The sequence below is a fragment of the Lithobates pipiens genome, unplaced genomic scaffold, assembly GCF_037356315.1.
Source record: "Lithobates pipiens isolate NorthernLeopardFrog02 unplaced genomic scaffold, aLitPip1_a1.2 Scaffold_27, whole genome shotgun sequence".
Taxonomy (NCBI): Eukaryota; Metazoa; Chordata; class Amphibia; order Anura; family Ranidae; genus Lithobates; species Lithobates pipiens.
Window position 1 is genome coordinate 175,382,203 of NW_027507788.1, and position 22,245 is coordinate 175,404,447.

At 41.2% G+C, this 22,245-nt stretch overlaps 1 protein-coding gene across 3 annotated transcripts in view; it reads left to right on the forward strand.

The window, feature by feature from the left end:
* Positions 1–22,245, forward strand: part of CCDC30 (coiled-coil domain containing 30) — a 107,905-nt gene that overhangs the window by 59,089 nt on the left and 26,571 nt on the right. For all 3 annotated transcript variants that reach the window (XM_077457920.1, XM_077457921.1, XM_077457922.1), the window contains exons 12-17: positions 2,384–2,494; positions 5,847–5,975; positions 8,362–8,477; positions 9,880–10,126; positions 11,956–12,132; positions 15,521–15,730. In XM_077457920.1, coding sequence (XP_077314046.1) covers positions 2,384–2,494; positions 5,847–5,975; positions 8,362–8,477; positions 9,880–10,126; positions 11,956–12,132; positions 15,521–15,730 — 990 coding nt within the window. The remainder of the gene's footprint in view (positions 1–2,383; positions 2,495–5,846; positions 5,976–8,361; positions 8,478–9,879; positions 10,127–11,955; positions 12,133–15,520; positions 15,731–22,245) is intronic.

Below are 22,245 nucleotides of genomic sequence, written 5' to 3' on the forward strand. Positions count from 1 at the left end.
CCGCTTACAGATAGCTAAAAGGATAAATATAACCTAGCTACTAGAATTCTTAGGTAATCTTCTTCATATTCATGACATTTTCCTGGAAGCACCATCCCATCAAAACTGACGAAAATCCTTCTGGTTTTGTCCGATGGATTTTGTCCGAAACTAGTGTTGCATACACACGGTCGGACAAAGTTGTCAGAAAATCAGATCGTTCGGAACGTGATGACGTTATTTCGTTACGACGGGACTACATTCAGGCTAGTAGCCAATAGCTTTGGTCTCGTAATTTGATCTGAGCATGCGTGGCACTTTGATCGGAATTCTCTACAAACGATTGGACAAAGTCCGATCTGATCATGTTGTCGGAAAATTTTATAGCCCAGCTCTAAAATTTTGTCTGTCGGACATTCCGACGGAGCCCACACACGGTCGGATTATCTGACAACACGGTCCGATCGGACATTTTCCATCGGAATGTCCGACCGTGTGTACAAGGGTTAAGACTTTATGCTGCCAAAAAAATATAGAAGTCTAATAAAACAAATATTACAATAAAACTTCCATTTTATTATACAAATATGGCCAAAAAGGCCCACAATACATTAAAAGATATAACGTATGAATACTGTGCTGTGGACCATATAGGCACTGTACAAGTCCAATACTGTCAACATGTTTTGCCAGTATCCCACTTCTTCAGGACTAAGCTGTATAATGATTGTCTTCATATCCATAATCATACAATCCATCTATAAGACAAATAATTCAATATACATAATGACATATAAATTGCCATTAGATTTGAGTATGATGCTATTAGATTTTGAGTATAATGGTACAAGCTTGGCACACCTATCTTTGGGTAGTTTCTCCCATTCTTCTTTGCAGAACCTCTCAGCTCCATCAGGTTGGATGGGGAGTGTCGGTGTACAGCCATTGTCAGATCTCTCCAGAGATGTTCAGTCAGGTTCAAGTCTGGACTCTGGCTGGGCCTCTCAAGGACAGATGTGTGCTTTTCCAAATCAATCACTTGAATTTACCCCAGGTGGACTCCAAGTATGACCAGTGGAAAAAGGATGCACCTGAGCTCAATTTTGAGTGTCATGACAAAGGCTGTGAATACATGTGTACATGGGATTTCTTTTTTGTTTTTTTTTATAAATTTGCAAAGATTTCAAACAAATATCTTTCACATTATGGGGTATTGTTTGCAGGACCTCTCAAGCTCCATCAGGTTGGATGTAATATAACAAAGTGTGTAAAAAGTGAAGTGCTGTGAATACTTTCCAGAGGCACTGTATATAGCCCACAGCTTATGCCGTGTACACACGGCTGGACTTTTTCGTCAGCGAAGGTCTGATAGAACAAATCCGTCAGACAATTCGATGAGTGTGTGGGCTTCAATGGACCTTTGCTGTCGAAAAATCAGACGGACTTTAGAACGTGTTTCAAATCTTTCCGACGGACTCGAGTCCGGTTCTAAAAAGCCGTTCGTATGCTAGTCCGGCGGACGAAAACTGATGCTAGAGCAGCTATTGGCTACTGGCTGTGAACTACCTTATTCTAGTCTGGTCTTACGTCATCACGTTCTAATCTGTCAGACTTTGGTGTGATTGTGTGTGGCCAAGTCCATTCGTTCAGAGAGTTCGTCGGGAAGACCGTCGGACCTAGGCTACTGGAAAGTCCGGTCGTGTGTTCCTACATTTTAGATTTTGTATGTATTTTGGGCTTTTTTTTTTTTTTTTTTGCCCATTTGTAGCATCGTTTGTATAATAAACATAGAAGTCTTATCTCAATAATTATGTTCTTGGGTCTATAAAGTCCTCACGTTTTTTTACAACTAAAACGATCATTGTGGTCAATGGTTACTTATTTGAGAGGCAGAAATTTCTCATTACTAAAGGAACACGGAGGAACCCTGGTCGAGAAAGGCTGTTATAACCTTTTGGCGTATAGGTGGCCGTATAACGCATGCAGTACAGGCATTTTTCCAGAAGGTGGCAGCATGTGTTGCTATAGATTTAGGCCAGCAGTCAGCTGATAGAAAAGAGTCAATTGTATTGTCAGTGCTGGTGGGGGACTCCATGAATGGAATGTGGTTACCTAGCAAACACAAACACTATAATGCGGCCTTTGTGAGATTGTGTTTACGGCCGCAGCAGAGAGCCAGGCAGTGGGAGATGGTCACTATTTGACGTGCAGCTTGTGTCCCCAGTCTCCTGTCACCTCTGTCCATTATTTTGGGCTGTGGCTAAACTGTCACTGGTATACTTTTTTAAAAAATAAAATGCAGCATTGTCAGTTTTTGATCGGTAAGTCTATTCAGCGTTTTCTTTATTTTACCCTTTTCCCTCATTTGAATCTGTCTGATCCTTTTTTATTTTCCACCCAACAGATTATAAATTTGGAGTCGGAGCTGACGGAACTTGCGGAGCAGCGTGAAGATGAGGCCTGCTCTTCACACCGACCGAGCTCGGATGTAAAAAAGCTGTCAGAAATGGAGAAGGTCAGATTTGTATGCGGAGCTGAAGGAGATGCCATTTCACAAATTTCTTATAAAAGATATCCAGTATGTGTAATGCTAGGGGCCCTCCCCTGTAGGGGAACTACAGAAACATATTAGAAAAAAAGATTCCCAATAATAATAATAACATTTCACAAATTTCTTTTGAAAGATATCCAGTATGTGTAATGCTGGTGGTCGTGTAGGGGAACTACAGAAACCTATTAGAAAAAAAAATTCCCAATAATTATAATAATACAATTTCACAAATTTCTTATAAAAGATATCCAGTATGTGTAAAGCTAGAGTCCCTGCAGGGGAACGAAAAAAAGCTATTAGAAAAAAAAATTCCCAATAATAATAATAAAATTTCACAAATTTCTTATGAAAGATATCCAGTATGTGTAATGCTAGGGGCCCTCCCCTGTAGGGGAACTACAGAAACATATTAGAAAAAAAATTCCCAATAATAATAATAATAATAACATTTCACAAAAAAATTTCATGAAAGATATCCAGTATGTGGCCCTGGAGGGGAACTACAGAAACCTATTAAAAAAAAAAAAATCCCAATAATAATCATAATAATAAAATTTCACAAATTTCTTATGAAAGATATCCAGTATGTGTAATGCTAGAGGCCCTGTACAGAAACCTATTAAAAAAAAAAAATTCCCAATAATAATAATAATTATTATTATTATAATACAGGATTTATAAAGCGGCAACGGTTTGCGCAGCGATTTACAACATGAGGACAGACAGTACTGTTACAATACAATTCAATACAAGAGGAATCGGAGGGTCCTGCTCGTTGTATTTAAAGTGTTATTAAATCCAAAAGCAAACATTTATTATATTGCAGCTTTTCAATTCTTCGATGGGGAGGCTGTATGGGTGAACCCCTGCTGCCCCTCAGCACCCACTCTCCCGTGGGGGGCAATCTGACCAGAGGGGCTGTCGGGAGTAGAGTAACTAATACTTTAGCAGCATTGTGACCTTGTTAATTTTCTGCTCAATGTAGATTACCATCCGAATAAAAATTCCCAGCTAAATGTCTCGCCAAACTAGAACAAAAGAGAGATAGCAGTGATTGTTTCACAGTGCCAACATCCAGATCGACAGATACAAAAAAAGAGGCTTCCCCTTGAGGTAAGACTTTAACGGCACTCAAATAGCAGTCAAAATGTATTTAATTTTTTATATTACAAAAATCTGTTAAATACACAACTTACAATTGTAAGTTGTGTATTTAACAAATTTTTGGTATATAACAATATTTGCTAATGACATGTATAGGCATTTGATTGTACTTGCCTTATAGAGTCCTTATATCCTGTCTTCCCCTGAGGAAGGAGTAGCTCTTGTAGACTTCAAAACGCGTTGGGTGAAGGCTTTAACTCCCTGCCATCTACTTTGACTATTTATGATATCAGTTATGGTTAATATGTACACTCCATCATTTATGTTTTTATCTCTGTATTAATAAATATATGATTATCTTTATATAAATTTTGACTACTATTTGAGTGCCGTTAAAGTCCTACCCCAAGGGGAATCCTCTTCTTTTTGTATCTGCCAAATTAGAACACACACTATGCACATCCACAGCTGTGCCAATGACCACACCTTAATGATATTAGATTTATTATCACAGTTACACAAAATGACATGTACTGGCAGGATCAGACTCCACTATGCAATCGGCTTCATTTGTGCCAGGATCCCAAAAATGATTCTCTCTCTCTAGAGCTCATTGTCTGTGTGCTTTCTACCTTTGAAGGATTAGTCTAGCCTGCAGCACCAAAATTATTTGATAAAGGTCACTTTAGACGCCGTTCGCTCTGTGCCCACCCATTCTTGTTCACCGGAGTTGTGCATCTTTATCGAATTTTCTATGCTAGTAAGTAACTGTTTGCTTATTGTGTTGGATGCTACTTTCTGAATATCTGCCACTAGAGGGTGCAGTAGTGCAGCCCCTAACTTTTTGCTTTTGGCTTGTCAGGCCCATTTACACCATAATGCGTCGCAATAAAAGCATTTTTGGGCTGTGGATGCATCTCAAAACTCAAAAATAGGTGCTGCTTTATATTTATATATATATATATATATATATATATATATATATATACCGTATATATATATATATATGTGTATGTGTATATATATATATATATATATATATATATATATATATATATATATATATATATATATATATATATATATATATATATATATGCTATACAAGGGCTCGTAGTAGGAGATCGCCACGCTCCGGGTCAGCGGGATTGGCGGGGGGGGGCGTGTTTTGACGAGGGTGTCCTGTGTAAGTTCACCTTACAGAATTTTGTGTAAAGGTGAACTTACCCTTTAAAGGGTAACTCCACTTTCTTGGGGAAAAATCATAGCAAATAAAAAAAGTATAGCTTCTATAATTGTGACACAAGTCATATTGTAATTGAATATTATTAAAATGACCTTTCCTTTTAAATCTGCAGCTCTGTAATTTTCTATAAAATGCAATATGACTACCTGGAGGTGTTCTGTACACAGAATGTGTACAGGATGCCCCCCCAGAAATGTAATTTCCTGATTGGCTCGCTGTTTTTATTAGAAGTCTACACTAAGATACAAGTCAGATTTTAGGCATCCCCTGCAACAAAACTGTTATTTTTGGTGAGATACTCCCAATAGGAAATCATATCTAAAGGGATGCAGGCCCAGCCATTTTCTTAATTTAGAGCCCTACAGCTGCAGCAGCTCGTTGATAATTCTGAAATCACTCCCATTACTCAGCACAGAGGAATGAACGGTGACTTCTTCAGAATAACAAAAGGTAGGAATCTGCAACAAAGTTTGTTAAAATTCCTGCAATGTACAGAGATCACCCAGAGGGAATGTTTTTTGTTTTTTTTTACGCTCTTATCCTAAGAGCTCTGCTTTTATCCTAAGAATAAAAGGGTTGGGACAAAGACGGCAAGGCTGAAAAATAAAGGGCTAGATGATGCTGTAAGTCTTCCAGCCAGGAATTGAGGTCTCTATCTGACTTGCTGCTGCTTCTAATGCACACTGTGAGAAGCTCAGTCTGCAGGGAGATCAGACTCAGAGTAAGCTATTTCAGTACAGGAGAGGATCCGGGACAACTGTGCAAGACTGAAGGGAAGGCTGGAGTTCTGTTTTAACTTTGTAAAGCGTAGAGCCCAGGCATTGTCCCGTTCTTGTTCTGGGACCGGGGTCGTATTTAGCGGGAGGTATATGCAGAAAATTGCCTGTTGGTTTTTATTTATTTATTTATTTTTTATTTTTATTTTTTTTACTTTTTGTAACTTTTTGTTTTTATTGCTATTTTTAGGAACTGGCTGAACTAAAGCCAATGCTGAAAAGTGTACAGGACCAACTGTTGAGAGCCGAGCGGGAGAATAACAACCTGCGTTCAAAAAATGAGCAGCTAGAAAAAGAAAAACGTCTTCAGAATAATAAGGTGATTCAGAATTTGTGAACATTAATGATACTTTGGTTGTGGGATCTCTTTTTTGCTGTCTCAAAAACTCTAATTTCTGACCATGGAGTCTCATTCCTCTTCCTGAATTCCCTATAATATTCACACTTTACCGCATGAGAATAGGCAGGCAGAGCAGCACCCCTGCTTAGTTTGGAGACATTAAGGTGAAAAACCTTCTGTAGTACAGCAGCTCCCCAGAGCCCCGCTTTAACTTACCTGTACCCGATCTTTCCAGTGACGGTGACGATCACAGCAGCTCCAGCCACTGTCTTGGGTTCTCATTGGATATATTAATAGCAGCAGAAGCCATTGGCTCCCGCTGCTGTTAATCAAATCCAGTGACCTGGAAGCCGGGGGCGGGGCTGGGTCCTGCTGTCTGTGTCAATGGAGTGCGCCCGCCTGAGTGCCCCCATGGGAAGTGTCTCTCTGTAGGGGCACTCGAGAAGAGGAGCCAGGAGCGCCACTTGGAGACCCCAGGAGAGGAGGATCGGGGCCACTCTGTGCAAAACCCTTGCACAGAGGAGAGAAGTATAACATGTTTATTGTTATGTTTTTATGTTAATCACAGGAGACTTAGTAGATGGTAGGTCTTACAGTGCCTTGAAAAAGTATTCATACCCCTTGAAATTTTCCACATTTTGTCATGTTACACCCAAAACTTAAATGTATTTTATTGTGATTATATATGATAGACCAACACAAAGTGGCACATAATTGTGAAGTGGAAGGAAAATGATAAATGGTTTTCACATTTTTTACAAGTGTGATTTTTGAAAAGTGTGATGTACATTTGTATGGCGCCCCCTGTGTCAGAACTTTGTAAAACCACCTTTCACTGCAATTGCAGCTCAAAGTCTTTTTAGGGATTTCTCCACCAGCTTTGCACATCTAGAGTGACATTTTTGCCCATTCTGCTTTGCAAAATATCTCAAGCTCTGTCAGATTGGATGGAGAGTGCCTGTGAACAGCAATTTTCAAGTCTTGTCACAGATTCTGAATTGACTTGTCCTGCTGGAAGGTGAACCTCCGCCAGTCTCAAGTCTTTTGCAGATTAACAGGTTTTCTTCTAAAATTGCCCTGTATTTGGCTCCATCCATTTTCCCCTCAACTCTCACCAACTTCCCTGTCCCTGCTGAAGAAAAGCATCCCCACAACATGATGCTGCCACCACCATGTTTCACGGTTGGAATGGTGTGTTCAGGGTGATGTGCGGTGTTCGTTTTCCACCACACATATCATTTTGCTTTTAAGCTAAAAGGTTCAATTTTGATCTCCTCTGAGCAAAGCACCTTCTTGCACATGTTTGCTGTGTCCCCCACATGGCTTCTCGCAAACTGCAAACTGGATTTCTTATGGCTTTCCTTCAACAATGGCTTTCTTCTTGCCACTCTTCCATAAAGACCAGATTTGTGGAGTGCACGACTAATAGTTGTCCTGTGGACAGATTCTTCCACCTGAGCTGTGGATCTCTGCAGCTCCTCCAGAGTCACCATGGGCCTCTTGGCTGCTCCTCTGATTAATGCTCTCCTTGCCCGGCCGGTCAGTTTAGGTGGACAGCCATGTCTTGGTAGGTTTGCAGTTGTGCCATACTCTTTCCATTTTCGTATGATGGATTGAACAGTGTTCTCTGAGATGTTCAAAGCTTGGGATATTTTTTTATAACCTAACCCTGCTTTAAACATCTGCACAACTTTATCCCTGACCTGTCTGGTGTGTGCCTTGGCCTTTGTGATGCTGTTTGTTAACTAAGGTTCTCTAACAGACCTCTGAGGGCTTCACAGAACATCTGTATTTATACTGAGATTAAATTGCACACAGGTGGACTCTATTTACTAATTAGGTGACTTCTGAAGGCAATTGGTTCCACTAGATTTTAGTTAGGAGTATCAGGGGGCTGAATAGAAATGCACACCACACTTTTCAAATATTTGTAAACCAATTTTAAAACCATTTATCATTTTCCTTCCACGTCACAATTATGTGTCACTTTGTGTTGATCCATCACATAAAATCCTAATAAAATACATTTGCATTTTTGGTTGTAACATGACAAAATGTGGAAAATTTTCAAGGGGTATGAATACTTTTTTAAGGCACTGTATATACTATTGATTATTTGATGTAGTCATCTAGGCAATAGCACGATTTCAAGAGCTGAGAGTTTTTTATGCAAATGCGTGTCCATGATGCATTACACTGTACCTTAGACTTAAATGGAAGGAGTTGAGATGCTTCAACTCCTTCCAAACTCGACATATACATATTTCAGGTTTGAGTGAGAAAGGGATCGAATCTGATTGGCTGCGTGATTGAACTTTAACACGCTGACCTCTTACTGAATATTTTGTTGTGCTTTTTGTATCAGATTTCTGAGCTGATGGAGCAGTGTAAAAAGTTGAAATTGGAAGTTACTGAAAAGAAATTGCACACCAATAAGCACTTAGGAGAAGGGGGCAAGGATCTGGAAACGGAAAAATGGAGGCGAGTATGAAAAGCCCACCATAGTGAAAAATGTTGTATTCTAGTAACTATATGGGGATAATACCTGTAATGATAGTACTCATTCTAAACTACCCTGCTTACAGGGTGACAACTTTCCAGTGATTTCACTGCAGAAACAAGCATTGTTGTCACCCTATTTAATGTAGGTGTTTTATAGAAGAGTCACTTGAAGTGAATAAGCACATCGCACTTCAAACTTTAAAGGGTATTTCCACTTGTGCAGCCAAATGTGGGATAACACCCATTTTATATTTGTTACATGTCCCCATTCACATGGGTTAACTTAAAAAATAAACTGCAGCTTATCTTTTTTAAATGTTCATTTCTGGAACTTCTAGCAAGGAAAATTTCTACTTGATCAGTTTCCTACTGCCCTATAGCTCATTTACTGCTACAAGGTGGCCACGATGCGCAGGATCACATATGTATATGCATGTGTGTGTGTGTGTGTGTATATATGTGTATGTGTGTGTATATGTATATGTATATATGTATATATATATAATTTATTATACAGTGTGTGTGTGTGTGTGTGTGTTCCTGCATTTCCGGGAATCGAGCGCATGCTGCCGGAGGCTCGCTCCCGTGTTCCCGAATCACAACGGATCTCTGCCTTCCCATAGTACAAGCACCTCCCACACAGTCAGCAACCACACCTTAGGAACACATTTAACCCTTTGATTGCCCCTGATGTTAACCCCTTTCCTGCCAGTTTCATTAGTACAGTGATGGTGCATATTTTTAGCACCGATCACTGTATTAGTGTCACTGATCACCAAAAAAGTGTCAGTTGGTCCAATTTGTGCGCTGCAATATTGCAATCCACTATAACTCACTAAATACCCGCATTACTAGTAAAAAAAAAAAAAAATAATAATAATTAAATTCCATAAATATATCCCACAGTTTGTAGACTCTATCATTTTGGCCCATAAAGGTCCATAAAGACACATTCAAGTGAGTTTGGGGTGAAGGAACTTTACTGGCCTGCACAAAGTCCTGACCTCAACCCGAGAGGACAACTTTGGGATGAATTAGAGCGGAGACTGCGAGCCAGACCTTCTCGTCCACGTCAGTGCCTGACCTCACAAATGCGCTTCTGGAAGAATGGTCAAACATTCCCATAGACACACTCCTAAACCTTGTGGACAGCCTTCCCAGAAGAGTTGAAACTGTTATAGCTGCAAAGGGTGGGCCAACTCCATATTGAACCCTATAGACTAAGACTGGGGTGTCATTAAAGTTCACGTGTGTAAAGGTGTCCCAATACTTTTGGTGTGTGTGTGTGTGTGTGTGTGTGTGTGTGTGTGTGTGTGTGTGTGTGTGTGTGTGTGTGTGTTATACATATTTATTATCTTCTATTTCTTTTATGATTTTATAGTGCTGCTTTGTCCGAGCACCAGAGGAAATGTGAAACTCTCCAAAAACAAATCCAGGATGGACTGGAAGAGAAGCACCACCTTTGGGAAGAAAACTTGCAGCTCAGACAGGAAGTGACCATTTGCAGGCAGGATCTGCAGGCCAAGAGAGAAGAGATTGCACGCCTAAGACAGGACCTCTTCAATCTGCAGAATCCAATGCCCAGACCTCAGACATGCGTAGATGGAGCTGATCAGACTATTTCACAGGTTTGTTAAACTGTTTCCTATGTGTTGGAGGGGCAGTGGGTAAGGCCTGCTTAGATTGTGCATATGGTCCACCTAATTGTTATTGCATGTCCATACCAGACCCTTATCTGTGCACGCAGCCTGGCATGGGGGGGGGGGGGGTGGGCTCTGCACCCCCACCTCAAAGCATCTTGTCCCCATGCTGATGGGAACAAGGACCTCCTCCCGACAACCCTGGATGGTGGTTGTCAGGGTCTGTGGGTGGGAGGCTTATCAAAATCTGGAATCCCCCTTTAGACCAGAGGGAGATGATACATTGGAGCTTTTTTATTAAAGGACTATATCAAAAACCTGTGCACTATTTTTATTTATTTTTGACACCTTTTTGGGTGAATGAGTAGGGATACAATGTACTCCTATTCATTCACATGGGATCTGGGGGCACTCTTGTTAAAGGGGGATTCCAGATTTCGATAAGCTCCCCCACCCACAGACCCCAACAAGCACCGCCCAGGGTTGTCGCAAAGAGGTCCTTGTCCCCATCAGCATGTTGAGAGCATGTGGCCTGGTATGGTCCTGGAGGAGGTCGCTGGCTCATTCCCCCCCCCCCTTTCCTGCCGGGCTACATGTTCAGATAAGGGTCTAGTTTGGATTTTGGGGGGACCCCACGCCATTTTTTTTTCTATTTTGGAGTGGGGGTTCCCCTTGAAATCCATACCAGACCGAAGGTCTTGAGGGGGTAACCCTTCGTCGTTTTGTTTTCTTTTCTAAATTTTCTTGTGGGGTTCCCCTTCAAGATCTTCAGAGCACAAGTCACATGCCAAAGTCGGATCAGTTAAGATCATTAACCAATGATAGTCAATGGGCTGGAGTAGGAGCAAAGTTGGGCCAAAATAGTGCAGGAACCTTTTTTAAAGTCTGATCCAGTTAAGAAGGCTCTCATAGGGAACCATTGCGTTATACACGCGACATGTGCTCCCAAAGTCGGAGCGTATTTCGTACCAGTGTGAACCCAGACTCATTGCAAGACAAAAGCATAATGAGCTAGTATGCATAGCATACTAGCTCATTATGAATTACTTACCTGAAATCGAAGCCCCTGCATCGGCCCTCATTCGCCTCCTCCGACTACGCCATCTATCCCGGAGTGACTTCCGAGTATTGCGGCTCTGGCGCTGTGACCAGCCAGCGCAGCGATGACATCACTCCTGCGCATGTGCGCTGATGCCCCCACTAACGCCATGATCGCCGCTAGAAATGGCATGCTCAGTGCACCTGCGCCCGATGTCTACGGCACACACCAGTGCACCTTGTGGACAGCCTTCCCAGAGGAGTTGAAGCTGTTATAGCTGCAAAAGGTGAGCCAACTCAATATCACACCCTATGGACTAAGACTGGGATGCCATTAAAGTTCTTGTGGGTGTAAAAGCAGGCGCCCCTTTACTTTTGACAATATAGTGTATTTCCCATAGTGGGGAAACTCAGTATAGAGTTTAGTTGGGGACCACACTTAGCCTTGACACTTAGCCTTGTTTATGGCCCTGCCCTTGTTTACCTTGCCCTTTTTGCTAATTTCTGCCATTGATTCTTTTGCAACGACTTTGGCAAAATCCATCCCCTAAGCTTAACTGTGCTAACCTGCCCTACCCCAGCTTCTTGCTTATGTTGGTTCCAGAGGAGGCCACGGCTCTGGAGCCAATGGAAGTAAGCAGCTGCGGGGGGTCAAGGTAGCTCAGTTAAGCTTACAGGTGTGGATTTTGTCAAAGTTGTGTTAAGAGGAAGCCATGGCTCTTGCACTAAGGTAAGGGGTTCAAAAGCCAATACTTTTTTTTTTTATGCTATTTCGGCAGAATCAAGCCGGGGACGCTCTAATCCAGCAGCAGTTTGAAGAAATTCGCCAACTTCGCCAAGACCTCAACAGAGTGCACAACGTCTGCAGCTCTGCAGAAAAGGAACTGCGATACGAAAGAGACAAAAACCTGGAAGTCAAAAAACAAAATAACCTCCTGCAGAAGGAACACACTAAGGTATGACATCACCCCTCTATTGGAGGCAGGACTTGGTTCCGTCTTCATCTGTCAAGCAGTCACCTCTCTGTAGACAATACAGAACTAAGGAAGGGCATTTCATGGGTTGAATTTTTTTAGTCCATACACTCAAAAAACAAGACCTTGTTTATAAAAATAAAGCAAAGGAACCTATAGAAAATTAAAGGTTTTACCAGTAGCAAACGGTCTCCTTTATGGTTTTATTTGCTCAAAAACTAAAGTCTAATTGGTGGATATGGGCAGCATTTTTACTTTTGAACATGGAAACCTGGACACTTTTTTTGTGTCGGCCCCTAGTCCCTAGCTGGCTCCCATTAACAAATTAATTTTCACGAGTTTAGTGGGCAGACTGATTTCTGATTGGTTGCCATGGCTTAGCATGGACTACTGTCATAGTGCACCACTGCCTGTATTCTCACCCACAGTCTGTAGATTAATGTTCCCCTGCATGATGCCTCATGGTGAGGGTTTATTATTCTATATCATCTCTTTGACAACTACCCACTGGTTGTCTCTAACAGCTCTAGGCCCTTCTAATGATTAGAAATCCAGTAGCAGTTCCTGATCTTCTGTTAACTATGTCAGCTAAATAAATGTAATACAAAATAAAAATTAATCCTGCAGAGGTCACTGCAGCTTGTAGATTGCAGTGTGCTTCTGTTTAATACTGCAACTATCTCATACAATTATAGTAGTAAAAGAAAAACACATTAATCGTGCTTTTTTATTTATTTATTTATTTTTTTACCCCCACTTGTCAGCCTACAAGGAAAAAACAGAGCAGGATTTTTCCTAAGATAGTATCCCAAACAAAATCCTTAATCGTCTTTTTAATAAATGTTTAGGTTGGAATATTCATTTTTATTGTTATATATTTTATTAACTGACACATACTGACACTGCATTGATCTGGGCATCTAGGCCTTCACTGACCTCCTATCACAAAAATGTTCCAGCCATTTTCTGCACTTTGTATGTATTGCATCTCCTTAGCTCATCTTGTTCACAATGTCATTTTTTTTCTGCCTGATAATATCTTTTTTGCTGTGATTTCTTCTTTACTTCCGTCCGTCTCCGCCTAGGCGATTACGTCACTTGCCGATTTTCAAGGGCTCCTGGGATAGCGGTGTTATGAATCCCAGGAATCCTTGCGAATCGCCGACTGCCAAAATCTTGCATTACTGGCCTTAAAGAGGCATCCCCACACATGCGCGAGATTGGCACTGGAGGGCTTCAGATGCCCACAGCTAAAATGGAACCTGCCTGCTTCCGAGATCTGTGAGTAACAAACTCTTTCTAAAGAAAGTAAAAGCGCTAACATGTTATGCGATATGTTAGCAATATTCATGTTCATTTTTGGACAACTATAGAGCAGTGTTTAAATTTAAAAAATGTTTGGGAGACTGGAACTTCGCTTTAAAGTAGTACAGGCAAAACTTTTTTTTCCCATTTTGAATAGAGCAAGAAAGGGTTATAACCACTGTCAGATCATTTTTTTCCGTCATATGTGTCCCATTGCCTAGATTTCCTTTCACTTCCTGTCTCATAGCCAAACAGGAAGTGAGAGGAAATCTCTGCAAATTCAGAGAATTCCTTGGGGACCCCCAGGTCACCGGAACTGAAACTTACTTTCACTTTCAATGGTAATGATAAACCGGACAAATGGAGGGGGTGAATCTCCCTAACAGAGGCACAAACAGCAATAAAATCAGACAAGAATTCGAATCCCTCTGTACTTTATACAAATAAAAAAAAAGTTTTCTCTTTTTAGTTATACTTTAACCACTTGCCGCCCCGCCATATAGCAAAATGACATCGGCAAAGTGGTTGCGATATCCTGACCGGACGTCATATGACGTTGTCGGGATATCAAGCTGCTGCGCGCATCAGATCGATCGTTGTTGCGGGCTGTCAGTCTGACACACCAGAGCTCCGATCTAGGTAAAGAGTCTCTGACAGAGACGCTTTATCACGTGATCAGCCGTGTCCAATCATGGCTGATCACGATGTAAACAGGAACAACCGTTGATCGGCTTTTCCCCACTCAAGTCTGACAGATGTGAGTAGAGGAGAGCCGATCGGCTGCTCTCCTGACAGGGGGGTCTGCGCTGATTGTTTGTCGGCACAGCCCCCCCTCAGATGCCCGCCCGGGACCACCAAGGATGGCCACCACACTGGACCTCCAGGTATGCCACCTTAGACCACCAGGGAAATGCCACTCGGTGCCCAGCCAGCTGCCAATCTGTGCCAATGAAAAATGCCTGCCAGTGCCACCAGTGATGCCTATCAATGAAATCCATCAGTGCCCAGCAGTGCCGTCTATCAGTGCCACCCATAAGAAGTACCCATCAGTGCAGCTTATTGGTGCCCATCAGTGCCCATCATCAGTGCCCATCAGTGCTATCTCATTGGTGCTACCTCATCGCCAGGACCACCAAGGATGGCCACCACACTGGGCAACCAGGTATGCCACCCTAGACCACCAAGGAAATGGCAATCAGTGCCCAGCCAGCTGCCAAATTGAGGCATCACTGGCAGGCATTTTTCAATGGCAATCAGTGAAATCCAGTGCCACCCATAAGTACCCATCAGTGCAGCCTTTCAGTGGCTATCAGTGTTGCCCACCAGTGCCACCTATGAGTTTTTATAACAAAAACAAAGAAACTTTTTATTTATTTTTTCCAAATTTTTTTTGGTCTTTTTTTTATTCGTTTAGCAAAAAATAAAAACCGCAGAGGTGTTCAAATACCACCAAAAAAACGCTCTATTTGTGGGAACAAAATGATACAAATTTAGGTTGGGTACAGTGTAGAATGACCACGCAATTGGCATTTAAAAAGTGAAATATGAAAATTGGCCTGGGCAGGAAGGGGAGAATGTGCCGGTATTGAAGTGGTTAAACGCTGAAATTTAAATTTTCGTAGGTGAGTTGTGTTTGCTGGCTTTACTTGAATACAAAGTGTTCATTTTGAATTTACTGCTCTAATATTATTTCCCACTTTTTGGCCCTGTGTGCCTTCATTTAATTTTTCACACCCTTTCACACTCATCAGTTTTTGATGCCTTCCTATTGACTTACAATGGAAAATTCTTTTGAAAGACCATATCAAAGATGAAGCATGCAGGACTTTTCAAAGCACAGCACACCTGCAGTGTGAAGAGTTCCATAGGATTTAAAGAGATGTTTTTCAAGCATTTTTCTTCTGCTTTTTAAACCCAAAAAGCGCATCAAAAACATTTGTGTCTGTTTAGTATTGAATAACATTTTGAATGGGTTCCCCTGTGATCTGTTATAAGTCTGGCGATTGCACCTTTCATTAGTATGTAATCATTTTCCCCGATTTTCTTACACTTCACACTAATCCAGGTGAGTGAAGAATTAAACCACGTGAAACAGAAGTACGCCTTTGTAACTGCTACACTCTCCAGCCTGGAAGGTGAACGGGAGCAGCAGCAGCAGAAGATTAAGATGATGGAACTGGAGCTTATGAAAATGAGCCGCAATTCTAAAGTTCAGAACAGCTGGCAGGAGAAACTGGAACATGAAAAATGCCGAGCGGTGGAGGCTGAAAAACTGGTATGAGATCCAAGCTAAGAAGCCACATGAAGCAACACTGTAATGGCCAATTAGGGCCAAATAATTGAACATTTACAGCTGCTGTCATGTAGGTACCATAAGATTCCTGACCCCACCTTGCAATCCAATGCCCCATCAACCACTTGCCAGCCAGCTGCCGTCATACTGCGACAGGCGGCTCGTTCCCACAAATTGGCGTAGCTGTACAGCAACACCTTTAAGGGCGATAGCAGGCGTGGCTGGTGGCTGTGATGTCCGCCAGCCACCCGCGATCTCGGGCACGAGAGCCAGAACTGGGATCTGTCAATGTAAACAGGCAGATCCCCCCTCTGATAGGGGAGGAGAGACAGATCTGCTGTTCCTAGTGATTAGGAACACAGCGCTCTCTCTCCTCCTCCAGTCAGTCCCCTCCCCCCACAGTTAGAAACACACATGAGGGAATGCATTTAACCCTTTGATCGCCCCCACTGTTAACCCCTTACCTGCCAGTGACGTTTACATAGTAATCAGTGCATTTTCATAGCACTGATCGCTGTATAAAGGTCAATGGTCCTGCAGATCGCTGCCATCACTAGTAGAAAAATAAAATAATAAAAATGCCATAACTCTATCTCCTCTTTTGTAGACACTATAACTTTTGTGCAAACCAATCCATATACGCTTATTGTATAATAACTCTGTATATTATTATTATATCTTTTTTTTTTTTTTTTTTTTTTTTTTTTTTTTAGATTATTCAAATTTTTATTGTAAATTATTATAAATTATTACACAAACATAAACAAATTCAGACATACACAAATACATACATATATAGAAAGCATATTTGTTTAATCCCATAAATTATTAATAGCTTTTCACACACTCATCGAAAAAAAATATTTTATTTTTTTAACAAAAATATGTAGAAGAATATAGATCAGCCTAAACTGATGAAGAAGATTTTTTTTGGGGGGGATATTTATTATACCAAAAAGGCAAACATATTGTTTTTTTATTTTATTTTTCAAAATTGAAAAATAAGTGGCTAAACTCTGGAGCCTCCAATAAATAGCTGAAGCTCTTTGTGCTGGACGCCGCTGTACACTAACTTTGCCTCCCATACTGCAATGCTCTGTGGCTGAGCAATAGAGATAGGTTGCACGTGGGAACTCGAACACGCCCAAGCCTATCAAGTCAGCCATTCTCAACTGGGGTTCCATGGAATCCTAGGGTTCCTTCAGAGGTTGCTAGGGGTCCTTGAGCGGTGGCTGGTTAAACTTTTTAACAGTGTCTGTGTAGTTCTAGAACCATTGCCACTTGGCAGAGCCAAGGAACATGACACCAAAAGGTTTTTTTAGTTGTCTTCAAAGCCATAGTAAAAATGCTGGGGGGTAAAAAGTCCTCTTGCAGGCTCATGTTATAATATGCTAGTATGTTTGAATGGCGAGCTTTAATGATGTTAAATGGGAGCCACGATCGCAGCACAGCACTCTCAGTGGATGGCATATTTGAGTTTGCCATCCATTTAGAGTGCAGTGCATATGCACTGGTGATGTCACCAGCCACTACACATTGGAGTATCTTCTAAAGGGTGCACTTTTTAGAAGTTCATTGTGCCTAGGTAAGCCTTATTATAGGCTTACCTGTAGGTACAAGATAAAATGCAGAGTTTACTAGCACCTTAACAGTGGCACTCTTACCATTGAACCCCCCAATTAACTGGTTTTGCTAAGGGTTCTCCAAGACCTGGAAATTATTTAAGGGGTTCCTCTGAGGTAAAAACATTGAGAAAGGCTGTATCAAGCACTTTTACATTAGTGGGGGATTCTGCTTAGCCCTATGGGAATAACTTTATTTAGTAAGTCAGTATTTGTGTAGAGCAGGGGTCTCCAAACTTTCTAAACTTAGGGCCTGTTTACTGTCCTTCAGACTTTGGGGGGGGGGGGGGGGGGGCGGACTGTGGCCATTGAGAATAAAAATTGTCCTGGCATCAGTGGGAGTAAACAACGCATCTTTGGTATCAGGAAGAGAAATAGCACCCTATCATTGGAAGGAATAGTGCCCCATTGTTGGTGTCAGTTGGAGGAATTGTACCCCATCATTGGTGTCAGTGGGAGGAACAGTGCCCCATCATTGGTGTCAATGGCGGAATAGTGCCCCATCATTTGTATCAGTGGGAGGAATAGTGCCCCATCACTGGTGTCAGTGGGCGGAATAGTGCCCCATCATTGGTGTCAGTTGGTTGAATAGTGCCCCATCATTGCTGTCAGTGGGAGGAATAGTTCCCAATCATTGGTTTCAGTGGGAGAAATAGTTTCCCGTTGTTGGCGTCTGTGAAAGGAATAGTGCCACATCACTGGTGTCAGTGGACGGAGTAGTGCCCTGTCGTTGGTGTCAGTGGGCGAAATAGTGTGCCCCATCATTGGTGTCAGTGAGAGGAATAGTTCCCCATTGTTGGGGTCTGTGAAAGGAATAGTGCCCATCATTGGTGTAAGTTGGGATGAATATCGCCCCATCACTGGTGTCATTGGGAGGAATAGTGACCATTGTTGGTGTCAGTGGGAGGAATAGTGCTCCATCGTTGGTGTCATTGGGAGGAATAGTGCCCATTGTTGGTGTCATTGGGAGGAATTGCACCCATTGTTGATGTCATTGGGAGGAATAGCGCCCATTGTTGGTGTCAGTGGGAGGAATAGTGCCCATTGTTGGTGTCAGTGGGAGGAATAGTGCCCCATCACTGGTTTCGGTGGGAGGAATAGTGCCCCATCACTGGTGTCAATGGGAGGACTAGTGCCCCAAGGGCTGGATAAAAGCAAGCAAAGGGTCGCAGTTTTGGAGATCCCTTGTGTAGGGTATTTAAGGGGATTCCAAGGTGGCAGGAGTTGGTTTTAAGGTAAGAATAGATATCTTACTGTCTGCTTCAAAATACACATTAACATTGGTATGTGTAACTAGTGTAAAGGGAGATTAAACCCCAAATTAAGCATTTTGCTGACCCCCCTTATGTAGCACAGCACGGCTCACAGCAGCCCCAATTCCCACGGCTTGCAGGAAAGACTGGAGGATTAAAAAAAAAAAAAAAAAAAAACTAAGGTCCATCCTTATAACACCAATGCCAAGGAAAAATACTTAAAGAATGATATCAATGATGTTTTTTTTTTTACATAATGAACATATAGCCTGACCACCCAGAAGCAGAAATTCCATCTTTATTAGCCAGACAGGTGGATATTTCTAAGGTGGTTAAACACAGGTAATGGGTATTATTTTCTTTTTTAACAATCTACCTCCATGTATTAATTATTAGTAATTATGTTATAGCACAAGTATGAATGTGCTGCGGAATGTCCATGGCTGCGTTCCAGGAGACTTAGAGCCGACTCGATTCGTCTCGTCAGACTCTGAGATCAGCACATGATCAAGCCCCAGCATGCTTTGCCCACCAGCGGCAGACAATATTTTAAACCAGGGAAATCTAAAGCCATATTTTTGTACTAGTTCATTAAAAATCAGGGAATTTGGAGATTTGGAGGAGGCTGAGGCCGGGTAATGGAAGGCACTCTTTGAGTTAAAGTGATACTAAAGTCTAGTTTCTTTTTTTTTGTTTTTTTAGTTAACTACTTCTGGACCACCCACCGTACTGAAACTGCAGCAGGGCGGCTGTGATTGGACACAGAGGGAGCCAATCAGCGTGTCCAGTGGCCGTGATGGCCGCCGGCCACCCATGACCATTCAGGGGAATGACAGAACAATGTAAACAAGACAGTCCATCGTTCTGTCACAGAGGAAGAGAGAGATCTGTGATTCCTACTAATCAGGAACACACATTTCTCTTTGTCTAGTATCAGCATCCCCTACACAGTTAGAAAGCACACATAGGGAACATATTCAACCCTATGATTGCCCCTGTTGTTAACCCCTTCCCTGCCAGTGTCATTTATACAGACACTAGCAGACATGTGCACTGACAAAAAATGTGTTTTTTAATTTTTTTGTTTCATTCGTTTTTTTTGCTTTTTTTGGAAATTCTAAAATTCGGAAAAACGAAAATTCTAATTTTTTCCGAATTTTCTGCTTCTTTCGGAAATTCAAAAATTCGACAATCTGAAAAAAAAGAGAGAAAATCAGTAAAATTCGAAATAACTAACTATTAAATTATAGGTATTAGAATTTCCTTTCAAATTTTGCTGTTCGGCATTTGTTATTTCAGATAATTCGATAAATTCTGATAAATTCATACTCGTTACATTCACTAACAGCCAAATTTGAAAGGAAATTCCAATACCTATAATTTGAATATTTATTATTAGTTAGTTATTTCAGATTTTCAGGTTTTCCAATTTTCAGATTTTCATTCTTTTGAATTTTCAGATTTTTCATTCTTATTCATGGCTTTTCAAATTTTAGAATTTTAAAATTTCATGAAATTTCAAATATTCAAATTTTCGAGTTTCCAAAATTTACAATTTTCAAAAATTCAAAATGCGGAAATTCGAATTTCGGAAATTTCAGAATTAACGAATTTGTCAAAATTTGTAAAAAAAAAGAATTCGGAACTAAACGAATTGCACATGTCTAGTGTCAGTGCATTTTTGTAGAACTGATCACTGTATTGGTGTCACTGGTCCCCAAAAAGTGTCACTTGATGTCAAATTTGTCCACAGCAATGTCGCAGTTCCGCTAAAAATTGCTGATTGTCGCTATTACTAAAAAACGATCCCATAGTTTGTAGACGCGATAAAACTTTTGCGCAAACCAATCAATATACGCTGATTGGGATTTTATTTTACCACAAATATGTAGCAGAATACAAATTGGTCTAAATTGGTTTATAGCAGAAAGTAAAAAATATTGTTTTTTCTTCTCAGAATTGTTGCTCTTTTTTTTTTGTTTATAGCGCAAAAAATAAACGGCAGAGGTGATCAAATGCCACCAAAAAAAAATCTATTTGTGGGAAAAAAGGACATCAATTTTATTTGGGTATAGACTAGCCATTTGTCAGTCAAAGTAACGCAGTCCAGTATAGCAAAAAATGGCCAGGTCATTAAGGGTAAATCCTTCCAGGGCTGAAGTGGTTAAAAATAAACCTGTTATACTTACCTGCTCTGTGTAATGGTTTTGCAGATCCTCTTCTTCTCGGGTTCTTCTTTGGTGCCCCTGGCCCCTCCCTCCTGTTGAGCTTGTTATGGGGAAACCCAAGCCAAGCCAACGCTCCCTGTGTCCATTCATCCATGGCCCAGCCCTGCCCCCTTTCTCGCCTCATTGGCTCACTTTGACAGCGGTGGGAGCCAATTTCACCATGCTGCTGTCTCACCCAATGAGGAGGGGAGTCCTGGACAGCCGAGTCTCTCGTGCAACATCACTGGATCTATATGGACCTCAGATAAGTATTAGGGTGGCTGCTGCACACAGAAGATTTTTTTTTTATCTTACTGCATAGAATGTATTAAGATAAAAAAACCTTCTGACTTCACAACCCCTTTAACCACTTTCTGACCATCCGCCGCAGTTGTACTGCGGCAGAATGGCACGGCTGGGCGAAACAACGTTATGTAACGTCACTTCGCCCTGTGGCCACTAGGCCGGGCTCCCGTGGTCGCTGCTAGGACACGGAGAAGTGACAGATCGTCTGTTCATACAGAATATGAACAGACAATCTGTTCCCTTTTCAGTTGGAACACAAACTAGGGAACACCTTAACCCCTTCACTGCCAGTGACATTTTTACAGTAATCAATGCATTTTTGATCGCACTGATCGCTGTATTAATGCCCAAAAACGTGTCAAAAGTGTCTGTGTCTGCCATAATGTCGCAGTCCTGATAAAAATCACAGCTCACTGCCATTACTAGTAAAAAAGTTAATAATAATAAAAATGCTAAACTAATAAACTAAAATAATAAAAAAAACGCTATAACTTTTGCACAAACCAATCAATATACGCTTATTGCGATTTATTTATTTTTTTCCAACTATATGTAGAAGAATACATATCGGCCCAAACTGAGGAAAAAAATATTTAGTTTTTATATATTTTTGGGGGATATTTATTATAGCAAAAAGCAAACAATATTGCTTTTTTTTTTTTTTTTTTTTTTTAATTGTTGCTCTTTTTTTTGTTTACAGCAAAAAAAATAAAAACTGCAGAGCTGTTACCTTAAGCTGTACTCCTGATTTCCTCTTTTTTTTTTTTCCCCCATCTCCATTACATAAAGGGGTGTTGATTTTGTAGTTTACAGAAGAGATCATGGCAATGTAATAATGTAGCCTGAGATTGCAGATCAGTACACAGGAAATTACGACGACACAAAGGGGGTTATTTACTAAAGAAAAATAGACTTTGCACTGCAAGTGCACTTGGAAGTAAAGTCGCTGTAGATCCGAGGCGGACATGCAAGGAAAGTAAAAAACAGCATTTTAGCTTGCACATAATTGGATGATAAAATCAGCAGAGCTTCCCCTCATTTCAGATCTACCCCTTAGATTCAGAGCGACTGCACTTCCAAGTGAACTTTCAGTGCAAAGTGGATTTGCC